Below are 24,079 nucleotides of genomic sequence, written 5' to 3' on the forward strand. Positions count from 1 at the left end.
TGTTCTAAATTTATCATAAACTGTGTAATGGCAGGTGCGCTTTACTTGGTATAATTTTTATGAAGGCAGATGTTTGTTACTTTTATGTGCTCCTTTACGAGGTGTAAATTAGAACACCTTGTGAACTATTGCCTTGTTCCCAAAGGTTCAGACTTCAGGAGCCTTTAACCTTCTGTTTTAATAAGGTTATTGATTCAGTGTCAACAACTTATCTTATCTCAATAGCCAGAATGCTATCGCAGCTTTTTCATAGTTAGGTTTCTAGATTTCCAGACCCAGTTTGTCATGTTTTAACAAGGCCAGAATTCTTTCACAGAATGGTGTATTTTTCTGAATAGGTTATATGGCTTATTCCTTCGCAACAACACGAATACAGCTCTTGATTATCTTTGCCCCGCCCTTATCTCTCTAAACTTCAGTCCCATTTTGATAGCCAGATAAGCTGAGCATGACGGTAAAACATTTCATCATGTGGGTTTGTTGCACAGTTTCTTAAACTGGATGTACTTCTTCTAGGAACTTGCCAAGGTGGCCACAGAGTCTATAAGCCCCAGTCATGGAAACGTGCATTTTGAATTAAAAAGAACAACTAACTCGCGTAAGTAGGCACAGTTTGCAGTGTTTTTTGCAAATGGGGGAATATTTTTAAAAACTGTAATTCTGTCTTGTTGAACTCTTACAGAAGCAATTTTTTACAACCTTTTAATACATTTTTTTTTACTGTTTAGCGGCATAAGCTTGATGGCCTTAAACAGAGATGATTCCTATACATTGACTCTCATGCTGCAGTTGGACTGAAATACTTGCCTGAGATCTGTAGCTGCAGAATGCAACACTAGGGCACCCTGGGCATCAGTAGAGAGGTCTGTGCATGCATTTCAGCACGCACCCCAGCGTTGCACTCACCCCCCAGTAAATTTAGAAGATTTCTGAGAGAGCAGAGCTCCAGTGTTGAGTCCAAGTAGTGCGAGAGGACCTCCTTGAAGTGGGTTAAAAGAAAAAGTTGCACACTTGCATTCCAGAGTGCTTCACAGCCAATTAATTGCTTTCAAAGTGCTGTCACTGATGTTATGTAAGCAAGCAGCCTATTTTGCACATCAAGGTCCCAAAGAGATAAATGACATGTTAAACTGTGTTTGGTGGTATTGGTTGATGGATAAATGTTAGCCAGGACATTCGGAAAACTCCCCATATCTTCGAGTAGTGCCGTGGATCTTTTACATCCACCAGGACAGACAGGACCACAATTTAACTTCTCCTGAAATACATCTCTAACAATATAGCTGAAAGCAAGCAGGTTGACGCTTGAAGAAGATAAAACAACTTAACATGAACATGGTAACTGTTCATATGCCAGTCTTTGCACAGCATAATTTCAAAGTCTCCGAGTGGTAGAACCAGCGATGATATAATTTCTTTGGTAGAAGTTCAGTGCTCAAAATCAGAAATGTTTTGATATAGTTGTGATGAGTTACATATATGGTTTATTTAAAAAAATTAAATTGGGAATCCTAGAGGTGCCCCTTTTGTTCATGGTACTCTCTCATTCTATGTAAGAAAAGAAAGACAGACTTGCATTTCTATAGCACCTTTCACGACCACCGGACGTCCCAAAGCGCATCACAGCCAATGGAGTACTTTTTGAAGTGTAGTCGCTGTTGTAATGTAGGAAACGCCGCAGTCAATTTGTGCACAGTAAGCTCCCACAATCAGCAATGTGATAATGACCAGATAATTTGTTTAGTGATGTTGATTGAAGGATAAATATTGGGCCCGGGACACTGGGGATAACTTCCCTGCTCTTCTTTGGAATAGTGCCATGTGATCTTTTATGTCCACCCCGAAAGACCGTGCAGCGCTCCCTCAGTACTGCACTGGGAGTGTCAGTCTAGATTTTTGTGCTCAAGTCTCTGGAGTGGGATTTGAACCCACGACCTTCTGATTCGAGAGGCGGGAATGCTACCCACTGACACACAAAATGTAGCTTAAATAATAGCGCCACTATTATTTTCTTTGCTTCTGTAGCAATGTTAATTTTATTGCCTGTAAGAATGCCAGCATTGTTGAGAGTACCCCGCCTTGTACTCCTGACCCTCGCTGCTTGGTCACTCCAGTGATGTGATCAGTGAGGAGCTGCCTCCATGGGGTGGGGGCAGTAGGCTTCAGTGCGGTGAGACACTGCAAAAGCCACGCGACTGGCTGTGAAACGTGCATCTGCACTCGGTGGCATGGTTTACTGGGTTACTGCAGCTTTCAGGCCGCTTGAAGCGACAGCCGCTGCTGGTGGCACAGCTCTCTGATCCCCATTGGTTTGGGACACGAATGCAGCTGCTGCTGTTTGCTGTGGGGCCACTTTGGGCCATGCAGGGACGGACAGAAGGAGGGTGATTTGCCTCGAGCATCTCCACGCAGGCAGTAACACTGACATTCCAAAACAGACAGCCAACAAAATAATAGTGAGCCAGTGACTTTGTATGCTCGATGGGGAGTACTTCAAACATAAAGTGCTCCCCCCAACAGTTTTCCTCCCCTTTAATCTTTAAAAGCCAGATACAGAACCTTGGGGCCAGGGAAAGTTTTTTAAAATTAGTTCCTGGGATGTAGCCGTCGTTGACAAGGCCGGCATTTATTGCCCATCCCTAATTGCCCCTTGAGAAGGTGGTGGTGAGCCGCCTTCTTGAACCGCTGCTGTCCGTGTGAAGGAACTCCCACAGCACTGTTAGGGAGGGAGTTCCAGGATTTTGACCCAGCGACGATGAAGGAACGGCCGATACATTTCCAAGCCAGGATGGTGTGTGACTTGGAGGTGGCAGTGTTCCCACACGCCTGCTGCCCTTGTCCTTCTAGGCAGTAGAGATCGCGGGTTTGGGAGGTGCTGTCGAAGAAGCCTTGGCGAGTTGCTGCAGTGCGTCTTGTAGACGGTACACACTGCAGCCACGGTGCGCCGGTGGTGGAGGGAGTGAATGTTTAAGGTGATGGATGGGGTGCCAATCAAGTGGCGGTGGATGGAAGATGGTTAGCCTTCAGGAGTTGCCAGAGCTGCTGCAGGAAGGATCCTCATGAAGAAGCTGTGCATCAATTTAAAAAAAAAAAAGGTTTGTTTATTCTTAACCGCATTATTCCAGTGGTTTTAAGGCACAGTGTTCAGTTTTTGTATGTATTGAACTCAATGTAAATGAAGCAAGCTGCATTGTTTGTATGACACTGAAGAAACGGGCTTTATTTCTGCAGAAAAGGATGTTTCTACTCCTGTTGCTAAGTTAACCTGTGTGGGTCTGTGCTATACGCATGTGTCCTCTCTATTTTTTTCCCCATTCAGCTGCCTCTAGAATGATTGCTAACAGTTTGAGCAGAGAGTCCCCACCTTCTACTCCTGTCCGGAGGCCTGAAACAAGCACTTCCAAGATATCCGTCACTGTGGCCAACAAACTTGCCACAAAGAAAGCAGGTATGAAAGGGGAATGAGACCTCTTGAAAATTGGTCACCATTTTCCTATTACCTTAAAGCATGAAGCTTGAGGTCGTACACCCTGTGTGATGCATGTTTAGAGTTTGTTTTGTTTACATCTCTTTTTACCCACTCCCATGTTTGGTTTTTCTCTCTCCTTTCCTGGCTGCACAAACGCGTTATCACACCTAACGAGTTGAGCCAAAAAAAAAAAAATTGTGTCATTGCGACAGACGATTGTGTCACTCCGGTGCACCTGCTCCCGCGCAATTGTCTCCCCTTTGCTTCCTGAAGGCAACGATTGGTGAGGCCACAGAGGGAGGGGATGTGGTGCCCTGCTGGAGTATCGCTCCACAGGTTCTGGCAGCTCTCTAGTACCTCTGACAAATTCGCCATACCCGAGCCTAAAACTGTGATGGTCAGCAGATTATTTGAGCTAAACCCAACCCGCTCTGCCCCTGGTGTCCACATGCATCCACTTTCCGGCAAGTGTCACTGGATAACAAACAGGATTGGGAACCCTGGCTGCTCTTTTTTTTTATCCCGGCCTCCTGGGGTGCTAAGGATAATCCTAGTATCCCTGTTCGTCAGCTGACTAGGCATTGATCCTGGGACTGTCCTGGCCTGTGTGACTTAGTCTGCCTGGATGGTGAATTTATCTTTAGGGGGCTCCAGGAAGAGCTTACTCATTGCAAGAGATGGATATGATCACAACCTGCAGGTCCTCTCCTCCCCCCTTCCCACAACTCGTTCCGTTAATAACTGACGGGTACAAGTGTCAGTTTGTACTTTGATCTCTAATCTAGGATACCAGTGGCACGAAGTGAGTGCTGTGTTTTCAGGGTGCATTTTTGGCTGGACTTAAAGCAAGGCCTGCAAATTGTAGGACGTCTGTGTGACCGATTTACAACCGCAATATTTTGTTTAGGTGGACACAATTTAGTGAAGTGTTGGATTAAAATGCCCATTTGACCCGCAGAGAATTCTAAATAGTGCCTTCGACCTTCCTGCTAAAGAATCTTGCCAGCTGAATACTTTTTGCTCTCTCTATACTATGCTCAGGGCAAATGGAATGGCCACTGTTGCAGCTTGTGTCTTATGCATGTGGCTGGAGAGGACAACTGACTCGAGTAAGGACTATTGTGATGTGAGAAAACAATGACGGCTGTTCACAGTAATCACCATTGCAGTACGAGTTATCGTCGACAGGCCACTGCTAATTCAGACTGGCCTTTGCACTAAAAATGCGAATTATTCAATCATTTGAATTAAGCAGCATAAATACACAGGACATTTAGTGCTTAAATAATGGAATTATCAGATAACTTGAGTTAAGCAGCTTCGAATTGACGGTAAACTGTAGTAGAGTTTGAGAGGCTGGGAGCCTCAAAAGTTGATGCAAAGATGGGTTTCTTTGTTTAGGTCCTGTGCACTGTTTTTTTCTTTATACCTTATGCTGACCACTAGCGTTTTCTTGTCCAGTTCTTTCTAGACCAGCTGATCCAGGTCCCGACGCTTCTGCAAAGCGACGCCGAGTGACTGCAGAAATGGAAGGTAAATACATAATCAATATGCCAAAAGGGACAACTGCAAAAACTAAGAAAATCCTGGAACAGCAAGCCACGAAAGGTAAAGTGATCACACAGCGCGTACTGTTGGGTGACTGCTGCATGCTAACACAGCAAGTACTCCTCATGTTGTAGTGCAGACTAAGGCTGTAAATATCTTCGCACTAATAAACAGGGCTGCCGGGTTTTGTTCCACGTGACCATAATAGTGCTGATCCTAGTACTCGGAGACTTGCAGCTCGTGCTTGCATATTTTAGACACTAGAAAGCTTCAAAGTACTCAAGATACTAACACTTCTGGTTGAAACAATATCCTAACCATTGAGGTATTTTAATCTCTCTCCTGTATATGACTGAACTGGTGCCAGTAGTGTAAATGTTTGCTTTTTTCGTTGTTCCTACTCTAGGTTTGCCAAGAATGTCGGTCTTTGACAGGCTTGGTGCAGAAGCAAAGGCCGACACTACCACTGGGAACAAGGTGAGTCCTGGATGAAATGCGACATTTTAATTTTAAACTGATTGCTCAATATTTTTTTTCAGTAAGAGAGTGATATACCCTGTTGAGTACAGTACTGTAGTGGTTATGGTTACTGATCTAGAAACCTAAACGTTTGTTGTGTCAAATCCCGCCATGGCTCTGGTTTGTACATACTGTTACCGCAGTAATGAGCTGCTTATTCACTTCTCTAAAATGTTACTGAGTACAATTATTGAAGAGCATATTATCCTTCTGTTAAAGGAATGTAAATGAAGTAAATTTAAAAATACAGTACAGTTGAACAGAGATACCAACTTTTTAATTAAAAAATGGTAGGTATGTACTTTCAATCATAACTTTCATAAGGAAATTGGATAAATACTTGAAAGGGAAAAATTTGCAGGGCTGTGGGGAAAGAGCAGGGGGGAGTGGAACTAATTGGAGAGCTCTTTCAAAGAGCCGGCACAGGCAAGATGGGCCGAATGGCCTCCTTCTGTGCTGTATTATTCTATGATTCGTGGCAAGTTACAAAATTGAATTGAATTCAGGAAATAAAATGATCTAACCGGCTCATTAATCTCCTTCAGAGAAAGGAACCTACCCACCCCGTTTGGTCCAGTCTACACGTGACTCCAGCGCCACACTACGCTGTTGATTCTTAATCCCTAGTCAGCCACTTGGCTGCAGGCGCAGTTGCTACTAGAGAGACAACCACCTTCTCTGGGCAACTAGGGATAAGCAATTAGGAACGGGGGAGGCCATTCAGCCCCTCGAGCCTGTTCCGCCATTCAATCAGATCATGGCTGATCTGTATCCTAGCTCCATATTCCTTAATACTCTTGGCTAGCAAAAATCTATCGCTCTCAGACTTAAAATGATTAATTAAAGCTGCCTTGCCAGCGTCACCAGCATCTTGAGAAGAGATTTTTAAAAATATTCAGGACTGATCTGTGCGTAGGAAATAAAAAAAACTGCACTGACCACCAACAAAAATAATCCGCCCTATATTATGTATCCCGGTCAAGGCAAGCATAACTGCTGTTGTAATTGAAAGAAAGGGGGTAATTTTGACCTAACTCGTCAGGTGGGAATCCCACGGGATCGGTTGGAGCGCCTTCAATGGAGATTAAAATCGGGCCGGGTGTAAAGCTAACGTTCCACCTGATCCCATCAGTTTCCTGTCAGGCGGGTTAGGTTAGAATTACCCCCAAAGAGCTTGCATTTACGTAGCGCCTTTCACCTCCTCCGCCTATCTCGCAGCTTCTCACAGCCAATGAAGTATCATTTGTAATAACAACAGAAAATGCTGGAAATACTCAGCAGGTCAGGCAGCATCCGTGGAGAGAGAAACAGAGTTAACGTTTCAGGTCTGGGACCCTTCATCAGAACTGGAAAAAGCTGGAGATGTAACATATTAAGCAGGTGCAGAGATGGGGGGGGGGGGGGTTAGGAGGGGAGGAAGGAGTAGAAAGAACATCCTGTACTTTTGTAAGAGGCAGGAAAGATAAAACGTTGCAAATGGGAATGGCAAAAATCATACTGCATGAAAAATGGGGGCAGGGATAATTATCTGAAATTGTTGAACTCAATGTTGAGTCCGGCAGGCTGCAAAGTGCCCAATCGAAAGATGAGGTGCTGTTCCTCGAGCTTACGTTGAGCTTCATTGGAACAATGCAATAGCCCGAGGACAGAGAGATCAGAGTGGGAGTGAAGCGGTGAATTAAAGTGACAGGCGACCGGAAGCTGTGGTCACTGTTGTAGGCAGACGCAGCAACTGCTTCGCGCACAGCAGATCCCCCAAACAGCAAATGAGATTAATGACCAGCGAATCGATTCTGACGACATTGGTTGAGGGGTGACCTGGTGTTGGGACCAGCCTCCCGTTACAGCTGCCCTGATCTGACTGAAGCTGGAATTCCCAGTGCTAATTAAAAAAATTATTACAAAGCCCTGAGTTGACCATAAAGAAACTATCTCCCTGTTCATATCTGCAATATGATACAATGACATTCTGCTTTGAAAGATTTGATTCTATGTTAAAATAGTGAAGGATAAAAATGGGGAAATGGAATTTAGGTAAGTAATTTCTAGAGGGATAGAATTGAAAAGTAGGGAAGTTATGCTAAACCTGTATCGAACCTTGGTTAGACCACACTTGGAGTACTGCGTACAGTTCTGGTCGCCATATTATAAAAAGGATATAGAGGTACTAGAGAGGGTGCAGGGAAGATTTACAAGGATGATACCAGAAATGCGAGGGTATATATTAGGAAAGGATGAACAGGCTGGATCTCTTTTCTCTTGAAAAAAGAAGGCTGAGGGGTGACCTAATAGAGGTCTTTAAAATTATGAAAGGTTTTGATAGAGTGGATACAGAGAGAGTGTTTCCACTTGTGGGGAGGGGCATAACTAGAGGCCATCAATATAAGATAGTCACCAAGAAATCCAACGGAATTCAGGAGAAACTTCTTTACCCAGAGAGTGGTGAGAATGTGGAACTCGCTGCCACAGGGAGTGGTTGAAGCGAATAGTATCGATGCATTTAAGGGGAGGCTAGACAAGCATATGAGGGAGAAGGGAATAGAGGGTTATGCTGGTAGATTTAGATGAGGAATGACGGGAGGAGGCTCGAGTGGAGCATAAACACCGGCATGGACTGGTTGGGCCGAATGGCCTGTTTCTGTGCTGTATATCCTATGTAATGTATGTAATTCTGATGAGCTGGCACTGGCACAATGGGCTGAATGGCCGCCTTCTGTGCTGAAATGTCTATCGTTATGTGGTGCTTGATTTTTCGCCATATCTTGCGCCACCAAATCGGTTCCTACTAACATTTCTCAGCCAAGTTCTACTGCAACATTGCAGCCAAATTCACTTGACTGGAACCTTGAGAGCTTTTTTGAAAGCGCCAGGTTAATTCTGTGCTTCAGAACTAGCCACGCCCTTAGCCAAGCTGTTCCAGTACAACTACAACATGAGCATCTACCTGCCAAGGTGGAAAATTGCTCAGGTATGTCCTGTCAATAAAAAGCAGGACAAATCCAATTACTGTTCTATCAGCCTTCTGTCAATCAGCAGCAAAGTGATGGAAGGAGTTGTCGACGGTGCTATCAAGCGGCACTTGCTCACAAATAACCTGCTCACCGATGCTCAGTTTGGGTTCCACCAGGACCACGCGGATCCAGACCTCATTACAGTCATCTCACTCTCAACATGTTATATTTAAATAGTATTAGAAATCTAAAAAATCACTGGGTTGGGTTGGGTTGGGTATATTTTAACCCAGGACACTAAAGCATGATTGTGATATTGGAAGTATTTACCAAATCTGTAATTGATAAGTGGCAGGTAACATTCGCGCCACAGAAGTGCCAGGCAATGACTATCTCCAACAAGCGAGAGTCTAACCTCCGCCCCTTGACAGTCAATGGCATTACCATCACAGAATTCCCCACCATCAACATCCCAGGGGTCACCATTGACCAGAAACTTAACTGGACCAGCCACATAAATACTGTGGCAACAAGAGCAGGTCAGAGGCTGGGTATTCTGCGGCGAGTGTCTCACCTCCTGACTCTCCAAAGCTTTTCCGCCATCTACAAGGCACAAGTAAGGTGTGTGATGGAATACTCTCCACTTGCCTGGATGAGTGCAGCTCCAGCAACACTCAAGAAGCTCAACACCATCCAGGACAAAGCAGCCCGCTTGATTGGCACCCCATCTACCACCTTAAACATTCACTCCCTCCACCACCGGCGCACCGTGGCTGCAGTGTGTACCATCTACAAGATGCACTGCAACAACTCGCCAAGGCTTCTTCGACAGCACCTCCCAAACCCGTGACCTCTTCCATCTAGAAGGACAAGGGCAGCAGGCGCATGGGAACACCACCACCTCCAAGTTCCCCTCCAAGTCACACACCATCCTGACTTAGAAGTATATCACCGATCCTTCATCGTCGCTGGGTCAAAATCCCGGAACTCCCTCCCTAACAGCACTGTGGGAGCACCTTCACCACACGGACTGCGGTGGTTCAAGAAGGCGGCTCACCACCACCTTCTCAAGGGCAACTAGGGATGGGCAATAAATGCCGGCCTTGCCAGCGACGCCCACGTCCCACAAACGAATTAAAAAAAAAGAATATTTGCATAACCAATGGAATAGGCAGCTGAGTCTCTGGGGGGCGGTTCCAGAGTTCGGCAATTCCAAGTCGAGGGCACTATTTTGATTGAATGCATTTGCACTGCTGAGGATTAATTAAATTTGTGCCTGTGATTTCCTACACCCTACAGTCCAAAACTCGGCTGCCTGTATCGCATTCGCACTGAGCCCTGCTCACCCCCCGCCCCTTCCTCGCTAACTACATTGGTTCAAATTAAAAATTCGTATCACCTTTGTTTATATCCCTCCATATCTCTGTAACCTCCTCCAGCCCTGCGACCCTCCCTGAACTCCCCAACCCTCTAACCCCAGCCTCTTACGCATCCCTCACCCTTTTGCTCCATTGTAGGCCGTGCCTTCAGGCAGATAGGTCCCAGTCTCTGAAATTCTCTCAATTAAATCCTTGCATCTCTCCACCTCCCTCTCCTCTATTATGACCCTCCTTGAAACACATTTCTTGTGACCAAGCTTTTGGTCACCTCTCCTAATTCTCTCTTCCATTGGCTCAGCATCCATTTTTTCCCTCTTCATGCCTTTGAAGCAGCTTGGCATGTTTTTCTACATTATAAAAAGAAAGACTTGCATTTCTATAGCGCCTTTCATGACCACCGGACGTCCCAAAGCGCTTTTACAGCCAATGAAGTACCTTTGAAGTGCAGTCACTGTTGTAATGTAGGAAATGTGACAGCCAATTTGCGCACAGCAAGCTCCCACAAACAGCAAATGTGATAATGACCAGATTCATCTTTTTTTTTTGAGGTGTTGGTTGAGGGATGCTGTCTGAAATCAAAACAGAAAATGCTGGAAACACTCAGCAGGTCAGGCAGCACCTGTGGAGAGAAAAACCGAGCTAACGTTTCAGGTCGAAGACGTTTCATCAGAACTGGTAGAAGTTAGAGATTTAACAGTTTATAAGCAATTACAGAGCCTGGGGTGGGGGTGAAAAGAACAAAAGGGACGGTCTGGGATGGGGTGGAAGGCAAGTGTGATTTAATGATGAAAGGGATGATGGCGTAAGGCAAAAGGGGGTGGCAATGGAACAAGTAAAGAAACAAAAGATGGGCCAGAGGTGTAAATGATAACAGCAGAACCATTGCCAGCAGCTGCTCATAAATAGGAGTTGTTTTTCTGTTCACTATCTTAGCCACATCTTCAGGAGAAAGGAGGGGAGATACCTCCCCGCAGGGCGGTGATGACACCCGGCCCCACTCTTCATTTCTCATTGTACAAAGAGAACTTTGAGGGGCAGGTGAGCTACCGTCCTTCACTCTCGAGGAATCTCTCGCGGGACGGCGACCACAGCTTGCGCGGTTTTAACGTCACAAGACATCTCAAGGCGCTTCATAAAGGAAGGAGAGCCAAAAGTTAGGGGAGGTAACCAAGGTCAAGAGGTTTTGAAGAGGGTTTCCGAAGATCGCGATGGGAGTTTCTGACTGCTAGGCCATAATAGATATCAGAGATGGGAGGAAAGGATTTTTTCACAGCTGCAGTAACTGAAAAACTTCGACTAATTAATTGTAGTTACTAAGTCGTAAATCACATTAGTATTCAAATGGTTTCACTATTCATAGCTTTCTTTTTTTGTTGGGCAATAATGTACCTTTTCTTCCGACCAAAATCCATTAATTTCACAGTCCTCAGATCCATTAATTTTATGGGTAGTTAACCGAAGAATCGCTTAGGCCGAAGCAGTGTTGGATTGCAGGGATGTGTTTATTGAACAGTTTCCTAATTGCGTGATGTAGAACGGCGTACAAATAAAATGAAATGTGTTGCTGTTGGGGTATACTCGCAAATGGGAAACAGATAAAGCTGGGAATACACAGCTAGTCCATCGGTTTCGGCAGGCGTCGGTTTTGAGTATAACCCTACATCAGAAATGGTGCAATTTTTTATACAGGGGGGGTCCAGCCTGAAATGTCAGCTGACCGCTTCTCTTTCAGCTGCTGACTGATCACCAGTGTGTTTATCAGATAAACAGGGCCACAGATTTACAACGTCGGAGTCAAATTCCTGAAAGGAGATTCTGGGGGGGTTTTAACGTGAATTGAGAATTACGTTCCACTTTTCCATGAGCAATGCATGAAATGTGGCTTTTGGCTGTTTAGTTATTTACCCTTGCAGATTTCAGATGTTTGTGCAGATTTTGGGAGAGGATTTTTTTTATATAACTAATGATGCAGTGGCCTCAACTTTGTAACATTAAATTAATATTATGTGGAATATTTTATTGAACTTGTAGCCACCAGAGCTATATAGTTCCTGAGTCACTATTCTCTTTATTACCCCACTGCCTACTTTACATGATTCCTACTGCACTTGGAAGTAAAAAAAAAACAGACATTATTATAAATAAATTATGCTCTATAATAAAAGCAAAATGATAGAGGATTTTGAAGCAGTAATTCAGTCTCCATGTTCTGCTGACATTGCCAGGATTGCTTGATTGAATTACCACTTTATAAAACCATTAAGGGCTAGCCTTCAATTGTCTGCATGCTGTTGCAGTAAAATATGGCATGGCACTGATGAATTCAAAGCATCTGACAAAAGGAGAAAGCAGAAGACAACACACGCCAGGACGGTGGGTCTAAAAAGGTATTCCCATGCACTGTGGTCCTGAGTCTCACTTGCAGATTGACATCACAGGCCATTACACACGAGACGCGTTAAACCAAAGCCCGTATGAAAGATGATCCGGTGATGGTTGAAGTGACGCAATGATCATTATTACATGATTAGTTGATCTCCCGCTGTTTGGGGGAAGTGAAGACCAAATGTCGACTTTGGGTGAAGCGGTGTTAAGAGTGTGGGGGAATAATTAGACCAGGGCGGGCAGAAATCATTCAGTCCCCATTTTAAAGGCATACGTTCTGTCCTTATTTTTATATTCCATTATTATAAATCACTATATCCACATTTATAACCGCAGGAGCCTTGTAAACTTTTCACACTGTACTTGCACCCTCCCACCAGTGGTGGGGCTGCACTGCCTCCACTGAGGGAGGGTACAATTGCAGCATGACTAGTTTATGGAGGCAGGTCCCATTCACATATCAATTATAATGTAAAAAGTTGACAGGAATTGCAACTAGACTCAAGATTTTGAATCTATATAGATGGCGGTGGCTTCCTTGATTTCCAGTGAAGTTAGAAAAATTCCTCATAACTGGTGTGTAGTCTAGAAATAGATCTTCCAAAAATGTCTCCCAATTATAATATAAAACTTGTGCAAAGTAGTCTCTTTCAATTTTGGAAAATGTATTTACTGGGATTTTAGCGGTTATGTAGAGCCGCACTAAATTCACCAGAAAATTTAGAATTTTGCAGTACAGACGGAGGCCATTCAGCCCATCTTGCCTGGGGCAGCGCTCTGAAAGAGCTAACCGCTGTGACCCATTCCCCTGCCCTTACCCCAAACCCTTTAAAATTAAAATTTTTCAAATATTTATCAATTTTTAGGGTTATGGGAAAGAGCTGGGGGGAGTGGGACTAATTGGCTCGCTCTTTCAAAGAGCCGGCACAGGCACGATGGGCCGAATGGCCTCCCCCTGTGCTTTAAATTCTATTTTATGAATGCTGCTCCTACCACTATTTCTGTTGGTTCCTAACCTCTCCCTTCACCCCTTGCTGATAAATTTATGCACTCTGGTTACTGCCCAGTTGAAATAGTATTTCCCATTTTACTTAACCGAATCTCACATCGTTTTGAACCCCTCTATCATAGAGTCATAACAGCACAGAAAGAGGCCATTCAGCCCATCGAGTCCGTGCCGGCTCTCTGTAGAGCAATCCAGTCAGTCCCATTCCCCCGCTCTATCCCCGTAGCCCTGCAAGTTTATTTCCCTCAAGTGCCTATCCAGTCTCCCCTTGAAAACATTGAGTGTCTCCGCTTCCACCACTTCCGTCGGCAGCGAGTTCCAGGTCCTCACCACTCGCTGTGTAAAAAAGTTTTTCCTCACATCCCCCCCTGTATCTCTTGCCCAAAACCTTAAATCTGTGTCCCCCCCTAGTCCTTGTACCATCAACTAGTGGGAACAGCCTTGCCCCGTCTAGCCTATCCAAACCCGTCATAATCTTGTACACCTCTATCAAATCACCCCTCAACCTCCTTTGCTCTAATGAAACCAAATCCAGCTTCTCCAACCTGTCCTTGTAGCTAAGATCCCCCATCCCCAGAACCATTCTGGTAAATCTTCTGTAGAATTTATTTTTATTTTTAATTGAATAATTCTACATTTCTAAGTAAATATCAGATCTCTTAACCTTCTTTGTTCTAATGAAAAGAGCCCCAGATTCTCTGGTCTCACCTTGTACTTAGTAAATGCACTGGGGTATCAGTGGGACAGCTGAAGCAAACGCGGAACAAATTCAGCAACGAACGTCGAACTCTACCTTTGCTGAAATTCTGCCTTTTTAGCCGACAGGAGTCTTCAGCCGCCTGGGTGAAGTCGTTAATCAGAAGAAGGAGAGCAGTGATGAAGATGATGCTGGTTCTGTGCTTCAGTATGCTGGGGTCTTGAAGAGAATCCCAACTGCGACCGTGAAGGAGAGCACCAAGCTCATGCTCGCAACCAAGGTGAAAGTCTCTGCTGCCAAAGCCAAGCCCGCGGTGACCACGATTAGGCGGCTGGCCCTCCCCAAAGCCAGCGGCAGGACTGTCCCTAGCGCCGGCCTTCAGGCCACAGTGGCGGCCTCCGCGCTCCGATTGCAGCCAGCGGCTAAAGCGAAGGTCAGCGTCCGGCAGAGACTGGGGAAGCCCATCGCAGCCGAGGCGGACACGCAGGACAACAAGGTCACCAGCACCAAAAGCCGAGGCAGCCCCGAGTTCACCGTGACCATCAAGAACACTGCACGGACTGCAGTTAGCACCAAAGTGAGCAGCAGCACCGAAGGTCGCCTTGCTCAGATGGACTCCACAGGAACCGTCAGTGTGTTTGAAAGGCTGGGGAAGAAGCTGAAGTAGTGGGATTTCACGGAAGGGCGCGCACAATCCTTTATTTTTGTATGTATAAAAGTTGTCTCTTTAGTAATGGCAAAAACCACTTTTAACGCTGACTGAAACACTGTGGTTTGGTTGATTCCCAAGTATCTATTTACAATGTTCCCTGTAATTTTTTTGGGGGGGTTGTGCGGGCCCTTTGGCTGCGCGACCCATTCAATTTTTCGCGCATGCGCTGTTATTTCCGTTGTCAAGCCAGTGAGCGGCCTGCGCAGGACCTCCAGACCGCTGCCTAGCAGGAATACTGTCTTATTTACAGCCAAAACACACTGGGGGTTAAATGATAACCCGACACAGGAATCCTGTTGAGAAGATAGTTGACAGGATTTTAATTGGCACAATTTGGTTCTAATATTTTATTGGGAACCCCAGTTTATTTTGTGTTGGGGGGGGCGGGAGCCGGGAGGGGATTGAAGCTAGCCGTTTTAAGGGGCTGCTAAATCTGGCGCAGATATTTTTGCACCCCAGATTGCTGCCTTGCATTGGCGCAAGAATTTGGATGACCACTCGAAGCCCGCTGTCATATCGAGCCATTGCCACTGTGTGATTGATGCAAATGGTCTCTTTGATTTATTTTTTTCCGCGATTTCCCATGGTGCAATGTGTCTGATTGCAGTCACGAATTCAATGAACTCTGAACCCGAGGGAGACTTGACATAAATCTGGTTGCTTCGTCCTCAATGGAGCAATTGTTTTTTGATGGGCTTTTGTGGCCTTGGGATATCTCCGCACTGAAGAACCGGTGGGCACAAAACTGTTCAAGGCACGCTGCCTTCACAAAGCTTATTTTATGCATTTCAGCGCGTTTTATGTCTGACCCTCTGTATTTATGGGCCGTTCCTTCACAACAGTTTGTTTTCCATGGTTCCTAGAAGATATAAAATATTTTAATTCAGCTCGTGTAACCATAGTCTAGGTGTTGACCAGGTCGCCAGTTTGGCCGCCAACTCGGACACCCGGGGAGACAAAGTAACGTGCTTTTTCTTTACACATTTATTATGTTTGACCCAATGCAGTGGCCAGTCTCAAACGTGGGTCACCCATGGCTACCAAAATGGTGCCAATGCACCTTCAAGCAAATAAAAAAGAAAATATAGACTGTGCAACAGCCAGGATGACGATGATGCTGACATGGCCTGAACTGGTTGTGTCAGAGAATGCAAGCTGTCGTCACTTGTGCATTGACCATTTTGAGCCATTCCTGAGTTGGAGAGGATTAACATTCAGGCCAGTATTGCATGTGATACAGTCTTGTGTACATTAAATGTAGATGTTACTTTTAACGTCTTGTGTTCATTTGAGTTCCACTCTAATCTTAAGTGTGGCCGTCATTGGTTGTCAGAATGCCGACGCCCTTTTTATTTATTTTTAGCTTTGGGGGGGAGATTGGCGCTGGCAGCTTTTTAAGGGGCTTTTCTTTGCCGATGGTCAATAGAACGGCTGTGTGAGATGATTTGCTTTCATCTATACATTTGTACAGTTTTCCTAGGGTGGAAAAGTAGTCTCTTGCCCAATTTTGGGAGCTAGTTCGCTGCCTACTTTGTTTTTAGCTGCTCAAAAAGTATCTCTTTAAAGCCCAGATCATGACCCACTTGTGGAGCTTATTCTGTCTGTCCTCCCCGAGGCTGACCAGACACCACTCTCTTGTTGTGCAGAGATCAGAGTGAGCATTGTTGATCATAAGGCCAACTGATTTTAGTGTTTTAAGCCAGTAATGACCCTGGAAAAGAAGAATTCCAGAATTTAGGATTGAAGCCACTAAAACTCTCGAACCCAGAGATTTCATCCTCACGCCACATTTGTACATCTGCCCCTTCTCTCTCACCAGAAACAAGTAGGATGATCTACAGCACGCCCCTCAGCTTTGCAAAACAGATAGTTGCTCAATGATGCCGTCCAGTGCCCGCTGTCACATTGACCATGGCTTGTGCTTTTCCTGACAAGCTGTGATTTCCCACTTGAAGTATTCTGATTACAGGTTTATTTTTGACCGCAAGGAGCACCGGTTTGCTTTCGGCTAATCTCACCCAACTTTTGTTGACCCTGCTTTAGACACACAAAAAAATCAGCCGGCCTGATAACGGTAAAAGCCACCCACTGGGCTGCTAACATGTTGCAGTTTACCAGCTCATCTAATATTTTGGGAGTGCAACTGTGAACTTTGACCACACAGTTTGTTCATGGTACATCTGGAAGCCAATCAACAACAACAACAACAACAACTTGCATTTATACAGCGCCTTTAACGCAGTAAACCGTGCCAAAGCGCATCGCAGGAGCGTTATCAGGCAAAACTTGACACCGAGCCACGCCAGGAGATATTAGGACAGATGATCAAAAGCTTGGTCAGAGAGGTCGGTTTTAAGGAGCGTCTTGAAGGAGGAGAGAGAGGCGGAGAGGTTTAGGGAGGGAATTCCAGAGCTTAGGACCGAGACAGCTGAAGGCACGGCCGCCAATGACAAATGGTTTAAATCAGCCGATTGTAAGCCCCTGTGTTTGCTCCTTTTGTTAACTACACAGTTTAAACCTCCGACAGCTGCCAAGTTACATCTTTATGCTACAAAAACAGTTTTGTCCTTTTTGTTTTTAAATGTACAAGCTATGCAAGTTGGAGTGATTGAAGAGAAGCTACTGAACATTGATTTTTTTTTTACACTTAGCAGCTTCCAACCCGCTGTTTGACGCCCTCTTTGGAAAATGTAGTAAAATGTTGACACTGTCCACCGGAGCCTGCTCTTGATTGTAAAGGTCTGAAGATGGATGACTATAACCTGCAGTTTGAAGTTTTTATTTAATGAAACTTGTAATATTACAGTGTTCGTGCTTTAAACGCGAGATTTAATTTTAAATGAAAATTAAAACCTGATGTGTGAAATGTTAATTCCAGTGCTGTATTGAATTAGTTTGGGATGGTGTTTGTGGAATGGCTTCTCGTCTGAACTTATAATGGGCGCGAGCCGAGGGGCCCAGCGTTAAGTAATTTCGGACAAGAGATTAATACTGGAGGAAGGAGGCAGCCATTATCTCAGCTCCCATCCTCTGAAAGGAAAGGTGCAGAAGTTTAAATACAACTATGCATTGAGTGAAGCACAAGACCACTTGTGCTGACGACATGGTAGTAAATCCAGGTAAAAGCAAAGCTAGTGAACACAAGGCGTATTCCATTTGTGTACAGGCACAATGCTTCACTGAAATGCTAGATAAAGGGGACACCAGCTCCTGAATAGACTCACAAGTGTCCTGGTCTCAAATGTCGATTTTTGTATTACAGCATGCAACGTGGCAATGTAAAGGAGCCTACTGTATGTGTTATAAAAACAGAAAATGCTGGAAATACTCAGCAGGTCAGGCAGCATCTGTGGAGAGTTAACGTTTCAGGTCGATGACCCTTCGTCAGAACTGGAAAAAGCTGGCGATGGAACAGGTTTTTAAGCAAGTGCAGGGGCAGGAAAAGGGGGGAGGAGAGGAAAGAACAAAAGGGAAGGTCTGTGATAGGATGGAAGGCAGGAGAGATTAAGAGAGGGTGTAAGGCAAAAGGAGATGGTAATGGGACAAGTTAAGAAACAAAAGATGGCTCTAGATGAGGTGTAAATGGCACTGGCAGAATGAAAGACAGCTGCCCTGTGGGAGAGAGAACAAATAAATAAATGGGAAAAAAAGGATAGGGGCCGAGGTGATAGTCTGAAATTGTTGAACTCTATGTTGAGTCCAGAGGGCTGTAAAGTGTCTAATCAAAAGATGAGGTGCTGTTCCTCGAGCTTACGTTGAGTTTCATTGGAACAGTGTAAGAGGCCGAGGATGGTGAGGTCTGAGTGGGAGTGGAGCAGAGAATTAAAGTGACAGGCGACCATGAGCTCGGGGTCACCCTTACGGACTGAACGGAGGTGTTCCACAAAGCGGTCACCCAATCTGCGTTTGGTCTCCCCAATGTAGAGGAGACCGCATCGTGAGCAGCGACTACAGTATATTAAATTGCAAGAAGTACACGTAAATCGCTGTATATGTTAAATGGGGATGAAACCCCATTCACAAAACCTGTAGGAGGGAATTGGGGGTTCCTTATAGGCACTTGGTTCCATAAGAGAATGCCTACTGTAACTTTGGCCACCGTTTACTACACCTGGATTCTATCCTTTTGCTAAGCCTTTGTGTATCAGAATAGTCACAAGTTAAACCTCAGCCATCTCAAATTATTTTGTGTGAAAGGATAAAATGAAATGCATGGAACTTTTTTTTTAAAAGCTCAGTATGTAATAAGGAAAGGATGTGCGTGCGGTCTGTGTCTCCTTAATTATAATCTAATGTCCCTGAATAATAACTCTTTACAGCTTAACGCCATTTAAATCTGACTATAGATGGATTTAAATAGTACATCGAGGAGTAACGATGCATAGTGTAACTCACATTAGTGAAACCGTTCCCTTTCTCGCCCTCCCTTCCCTCCTCGATGCTGTTTTTGTAGTGCTGTGGAGTACTGGCATAAAAAATATGAAGCCCAATAGGACAAGAGAGGCTGATGTAGAAAGCCTTGGTTTAACTGCATCTGCTGGTGTTAATTTCCCTCACACTGTTGGGCACAGTGACTCTGCCCAGTCAGTTCCTTGGATAGGTTACCAGCACCCATTGATTAATCAGTCAGTCATTAACACAGAATAGTGAACAATCAGTGTGGTGGGACGCCAGTTCAATCGTTCCTCTCTCTCTGCACTGATGGGACATGAGGTGCCAATTAGAGGATAAGTGTCTCCCCATGGTGGAGAGGTTTGGGAGTGAGAGGGAGCGAGTCTCTCCTTCAGATAACTCTTGCGCATATCCAGGGGGAAAGCAGTGTTGAATTGGTGGCCTGGGAGGAGGCTGCCCGCTTGTACTCTTGACCCAGGACCACAAAGAGGACGCAGAGACAGCAACAGTTCCAATGTGTGCTCATAGTGACCAGGTTTCCCATTTGCACTGTCGTATCTCATTGCTGTTTGAATTCATCTTCAAATTGAAGAAAATTATTCCTTTTCGGAAGAACTGAAGAACTAGACCCTTTCGCCACAGGGATTACCAGAGTCGTAGCCTTCAAGAGACAGGACAGGTTGACCGCTAAACATTGCTAGTCTCTACAGTTGCTAGACTATGCATCAGCAATGGTGTGGGAGATGGGCTGATGAAATATGTTAATTTAACTAGTTGGCACTTTTGTTATTAACTCACTTTATAAAAAAAAAATCAAAGTGTATTTGATTGCGGGTAAATGATCAGGAAGATACAGCAGTCTGGTTGTGCTTTGGAAATACTACAGGTAGCGTTCCCCTCTCAGTCTACTGGAGGTTGGAGAGGGTAGGAAACCTGGCCATGCTACAGGCCCTCGCGTGATCCATTAAACAAAGTTCTGGATCATACAACACCATTTGTACATTTGGATAACATTGGAAATATCAATATTAAAAGCTTTTTAAATTAAAAATGATTGCACCTCCCTAATTACTATTAGAGCGACCAGAAAATGTTATATGTATAGTGATGACCACATGCTCATCTCATGTATGGCATTGAGGCACCATATGGTCCTGCACTAAAGAACAATTGCACATTATCTTTATAGTTTAAAATCTTGCATCTGTATGCACTTCTCGGCTTCTTCCATTACAAATTCTTGTGTCCACATTTATAATGGAAACTGCCCATTCTAAATTTGTCACACTGCTTTTTTTACATTACATCCGCCAGGCCCCACCCACAACCAGCAGGGGTGCTGCAGTGCACCACCGGCAGGATGGTGTAATTACAGCAGGGCACATTTACCTCGGCAGTTTCCATTGCCAATGTGATCATTGGAATTTATATAATGGAAATAGAACAATAAGGACCGAACGTATGAGTTTAAAATGGGGCTGAATTATGCCTGCTCCAATTATTCTGACCTCTCTAACCCCTCTTCACCTGAAGACTATACTTGCTCTAGATGTCCTTTATGCAATGGCACAGTAAATCAGCTAGTAACAATAATAAAGCAATGAATGTGAAAAGAACATAATGAGGAGCAGGAGTCGGCCATTCGGCCCCTCGAGCCTGCTCCGCCATTCAATAAGATCATGGCTGATCTTCGACCTCAACTCTACTTCCCCGCCCGATCTCCCTATCCCTCGATTCCCCTAGAGTCCAAAATTCTATCTATCTCGGCCTTGAATATACACAACCACAGAGCATCCACAGCCCTTTGGGGTAGAGAATTCCAAAGATTCACAAGCCTCTGAGTGAAAGCCATTAGGTCAACCCTCTTTCAAACAAATGAGCACTGCTTTTAAGGATTCTCAGTAGGGGGTAAGTAACTTGTAACCGCTGGATCTGTGTGTTTTAGAATTTTAGATCATGTTCTCCTTACATTTTCATTTCTCCATTGAAAACTATTTAGATGCTGGCAACCATCTTCATCATTTAGCATTTTAAGCTCTAATATCCATGATGCTTTTCAATGGTGTCCTTTTTGAAGGCAGGATGCCCAGATTTGTACACATTGCCTTACCAATAAGTAAAGCAGTGCTAAAATAACCTGTTTGGATTTATAATTAAATGTCCTTGCAATGATTGTTAAAAGTAGCTTTAAGTGAGTGCATTCTCATTGGTCAATAGCCATGTCAAAATCATTTCCTTTCCCACCATTTTGGTAAATTTATATTTAAGATACTCAGCAAGGGCAGGTACTTGCTGGTGAATCCCATTCGGATGGGCGGTTTTAAAATTTACTTTTGGGATTTGGGCAAAGCTGGCATTTATTGCCCGTCCTTGCGTTTCCCTTGAGAAGGTGGTGGTGGGCCGCCTTCTTGAACTGCTGCAGTCCATGTGATTGAAGGCACTCTTAAAATGCTGTTCGGTAGAGAGTTCAAGGATTTTGACCCAACAATGATGAAGGAAAAGTCGATGTATGTCCAAGTCGGGATGCCGCGTGACTTGGAGGGAACATGTTCTCATGCACCTGCTTCCCTTGTCCTTCTAGCTGGTGGATGTCGCTATAGTCACTTGCTCAAATTAACTCCCAAGTTATATAAATGCAAGTCTTTCTTTATAGTACCCATGCTCTATAAAGAAAGACTTGCATTTATAGAATGCCTCTCGGGACCAAAGCACTTTGCAATCAATTAAGTACTTTTTTGAAGTGTAGTCGCTGTTGTAATGTAGGAAACGTGGCAGCCAATTTGCGCACAGCAAGCTCCCACAACCATAATAATGACCAGACAATCTGTTTTAGTGATGTTGGGTGAGAGATAAATATCGGCCAGGACACCGGGGAGAACTCCCCATGCTCTTTTTTGACGTCCGGTTTAACATCTCATCCGAAAGACGGCACCTCCGGCACTGCAGCACTCCCTCCATTCTACCACTGAAGTGCTCAAGTCTCGGGAGTGGGGCTTGAACCTACAACCTTCTCGGAAGTGAGAGTACTACCACTGAACCACGACTAACACCCATCTACACCTGAGGCCAGGTATTGGCAACATTTTTTGCTATAATGTGCCCTAGAAAATCGAACTGACCTGTATAAGATTAAAAGTGGTGATAACTATTCTATAATGAACCACATTACTCTAATAGCTCCAGATGGGGATATGGGATGGGAAGCCCGGGATATTTAAGGAGAAGCACTGAACTGAATAGGATGTTTAAGTGAATAAGGAACCAGGGATGATATATAATTAATAAGCAGATGGTGCTATATAGAAAAATAGGAGCAGGAGTCGGCCATTCGGCCCTTCGAGCCTGCTCCGCCATTCAATATGATCATGGCTGATCCTCTATCTCAATACCATATTCCCGCTCTCTCCCCATACCCCTTGATGCCTTTTGTGTCTAGAAATCTATCTACTTCTTAAATATATTCACTGACTTGGCCTCCACAGCCTTCTGTGGTAGAGAATTCCACAGGTTCACCGCCCTCTGAGTGAAGAAATTTCTCCTCATCAGTCCTAAATGCCCTACCCCGTATCCTGAGACTGTGATCCCTCGTTCTAGATCCCCCCAGCCAGGGGAAACATCCTCCCAGGATCCAGTCTGTCTAGCCCTGTCGGAATTTTATACGTTTCAATGAGATCCCCTCTCATTCTTCTAAACTCTAGTGAGTACAGGCCTAGTCGACCCAATCTTTCCTCATACGACAGTCCTGATGTTGAGTGCAGAGAATGCGGTCGTGGGTCTCAAGTCATGGAGTGGGGACATTGTCTGAAATATCTGTGTCAGTCACTTGGTGGCTGTGATCTCTCAGTAGATCACGATGGTTGGAGCTGGTACATGTTGCCTCAGCCCACTGGGGGGCTCTCTGGGAACGGCACCGCAGACCTGCAACCCCGCCCCTGCCGTTTTGAACAACTTCTAAAAAAAACGCAGGCGTGCTCCGGAAAATATCTCAGCTGGAAGGGGCGCTAATCCCCAACAGAAGCAAGCGCAAGAGTGTGTTATTGATCATGTCCTCCCAGTCGCACCGCCACACGGAGGGACGCCTGGTGGGCTGAAGTGTGACACGGTGCAAGAGTTAAAACATAGATCAGCACCAGCCTGTCGGACCTTTGCTGCAAATAGATCACATCGCAGGGCAATGCAACCTTGCAAAGGTTGGTGCTGCCTTGGAGCAGTGTGTGTGTAACTCCAGCGCATTGTTGCAAAGGTGCAAACTGTTACAGCAATTGTAACAACTCTGTTTTTTTATTAAAGAGGGGGTTAAATTCAAATACCTTTAAAGGGTTACTGCAGTGAGGTTGCGCGCTGTGAGCTTGCGCTGTCCACGGTGCTGAAGGACAGTTCGGGTTTTGGGAAGAGCTCGCCACCAGTTACCTGGGGTTGAAAGCGCACCGACCAAGCGACGGCCCTTATTTATGCACAGCAAATTGCTCCAGACCATCAAAAGGCGACAGCTTTCGGATCGGGCGAGGAATGGTCCGCCTGTAGGGGAGATGGAAGCCAGCAATCCCTCGCCAGCGCCCAGCGGCGGTCCGGGGGGCATGGCCAAGAGGCAGCCCGGGGCAGGGGCGAGGGGAGCCGGCCAGCCCCCGGCCAGCAGCCGCGACTCTGCCCTTGTGGGGGGCTCGCCCGACCCCCGGAGCCCTGCGGCTCACCACAGGGACGGAGGAGGAGGCGCCGACAGCGGCTACAAGATCCAGCGGGCGGTGGGCTTCAAGATCGAGGGCAACCAGTGCTACAAGGACAAGAAATTCCGGGAGGCGATCGGGAAATACCACCGGGCACTGCTGCAGCTGAAAGGCATCCGCCTGACCGAGGCAGAAGTGAACCCACTGAGCAAAGCCCACCTCCGACTGACCGAGGAGCAGAAACGATTAATCGAAAGCACCGAGATCGACTGTTACGATAGTTTGGCAGGTGAGTGCTGTCACCTTATGTCATTTCATTTATGTGAGTTTCCTTAGTTACACAAACCTGCCTCATCC

General features: G+C 45.3%; 2 protein-coding genes across 10 annotated transcripts in view; both read left to right on the plus strand.

The window, feature by feature from the left end:
- c34h19orf47 (chromosome 34 C19orf47 homolog) overlaps window positions 1-17,538 on the plus strand; it is a 40,250-nt gene extending 22,712 nt beyond the window's left edge. For 2 of the 9 annotated variants that reach the window (XM_085973268.1, XM_085973260.1), the window contains exons 4-9: window positions 517-598; window positions 3,320-3,448; window positions 4,931-5,077; window positions 5,424-5,494; window positions 10,800-10,904; window positions 14,076-17,538. In XM_085973268.1, coding sequence (XP_085829394.1) covers window positions 517-598; window positions 3,320-3,448; window positions 4,931-5,077; window positions 5,424-5,494; window positions 10,800-10,904; window positions 14,076-14,621 — 1,080 coding nt within the window. In that variant the 3' untranslated portion in view covers window positions 14,622-17,538. The remainder of the gene's footprint in view (window positions 1-516; window positions 599-3,319; window positions 3,449-4,930; window positions 5,078-5,423; window positions 5,495-10,799; window positions 10,905-14,075) is intronic. The other 7 variants (XM_085973269.1, XM_085973263.1, XM_085973261.1 and 4 more) reach the window with 6 other exon arrangements.
- Window positions 17,539-22,971: 5,433 nt separating this feature from the next.
- ttc9b (tetratricopeptide repeat domain 9B) overlaps window positions 22,972-24,079 on the plus strand; it is a 29,473-nt gene continuing 28,365 nt past the window's right edge. Inside the window, exon 1 of the mRNA XM_085973270.1 lies at window positions 22,972-24,011. Coding sequence (XP_085829396.1) covers window positions 23,510-24,011 — 502 coding nt within the window. The 5' untranslated portion in view covers window positions 22,972-23,509. The remainder of the gene's footprint in view (window positions 24,012-24,079) is intronic.

This window comes from Somniosus microcephalus, chromosome 34, assembly GCF_052327205.1.
Source record: "Somniosus microcephalus isolate GS21.2 chromosome 34, FLI_Smic_1.0, whole genome shotgun sequence".
Lineage (NCBI taxonomy): Eukaryota > Metazoa > Chordata > Chondrichthyes > Squaliformes > Somniosidae > Somniosus > Somniosus microcephalus.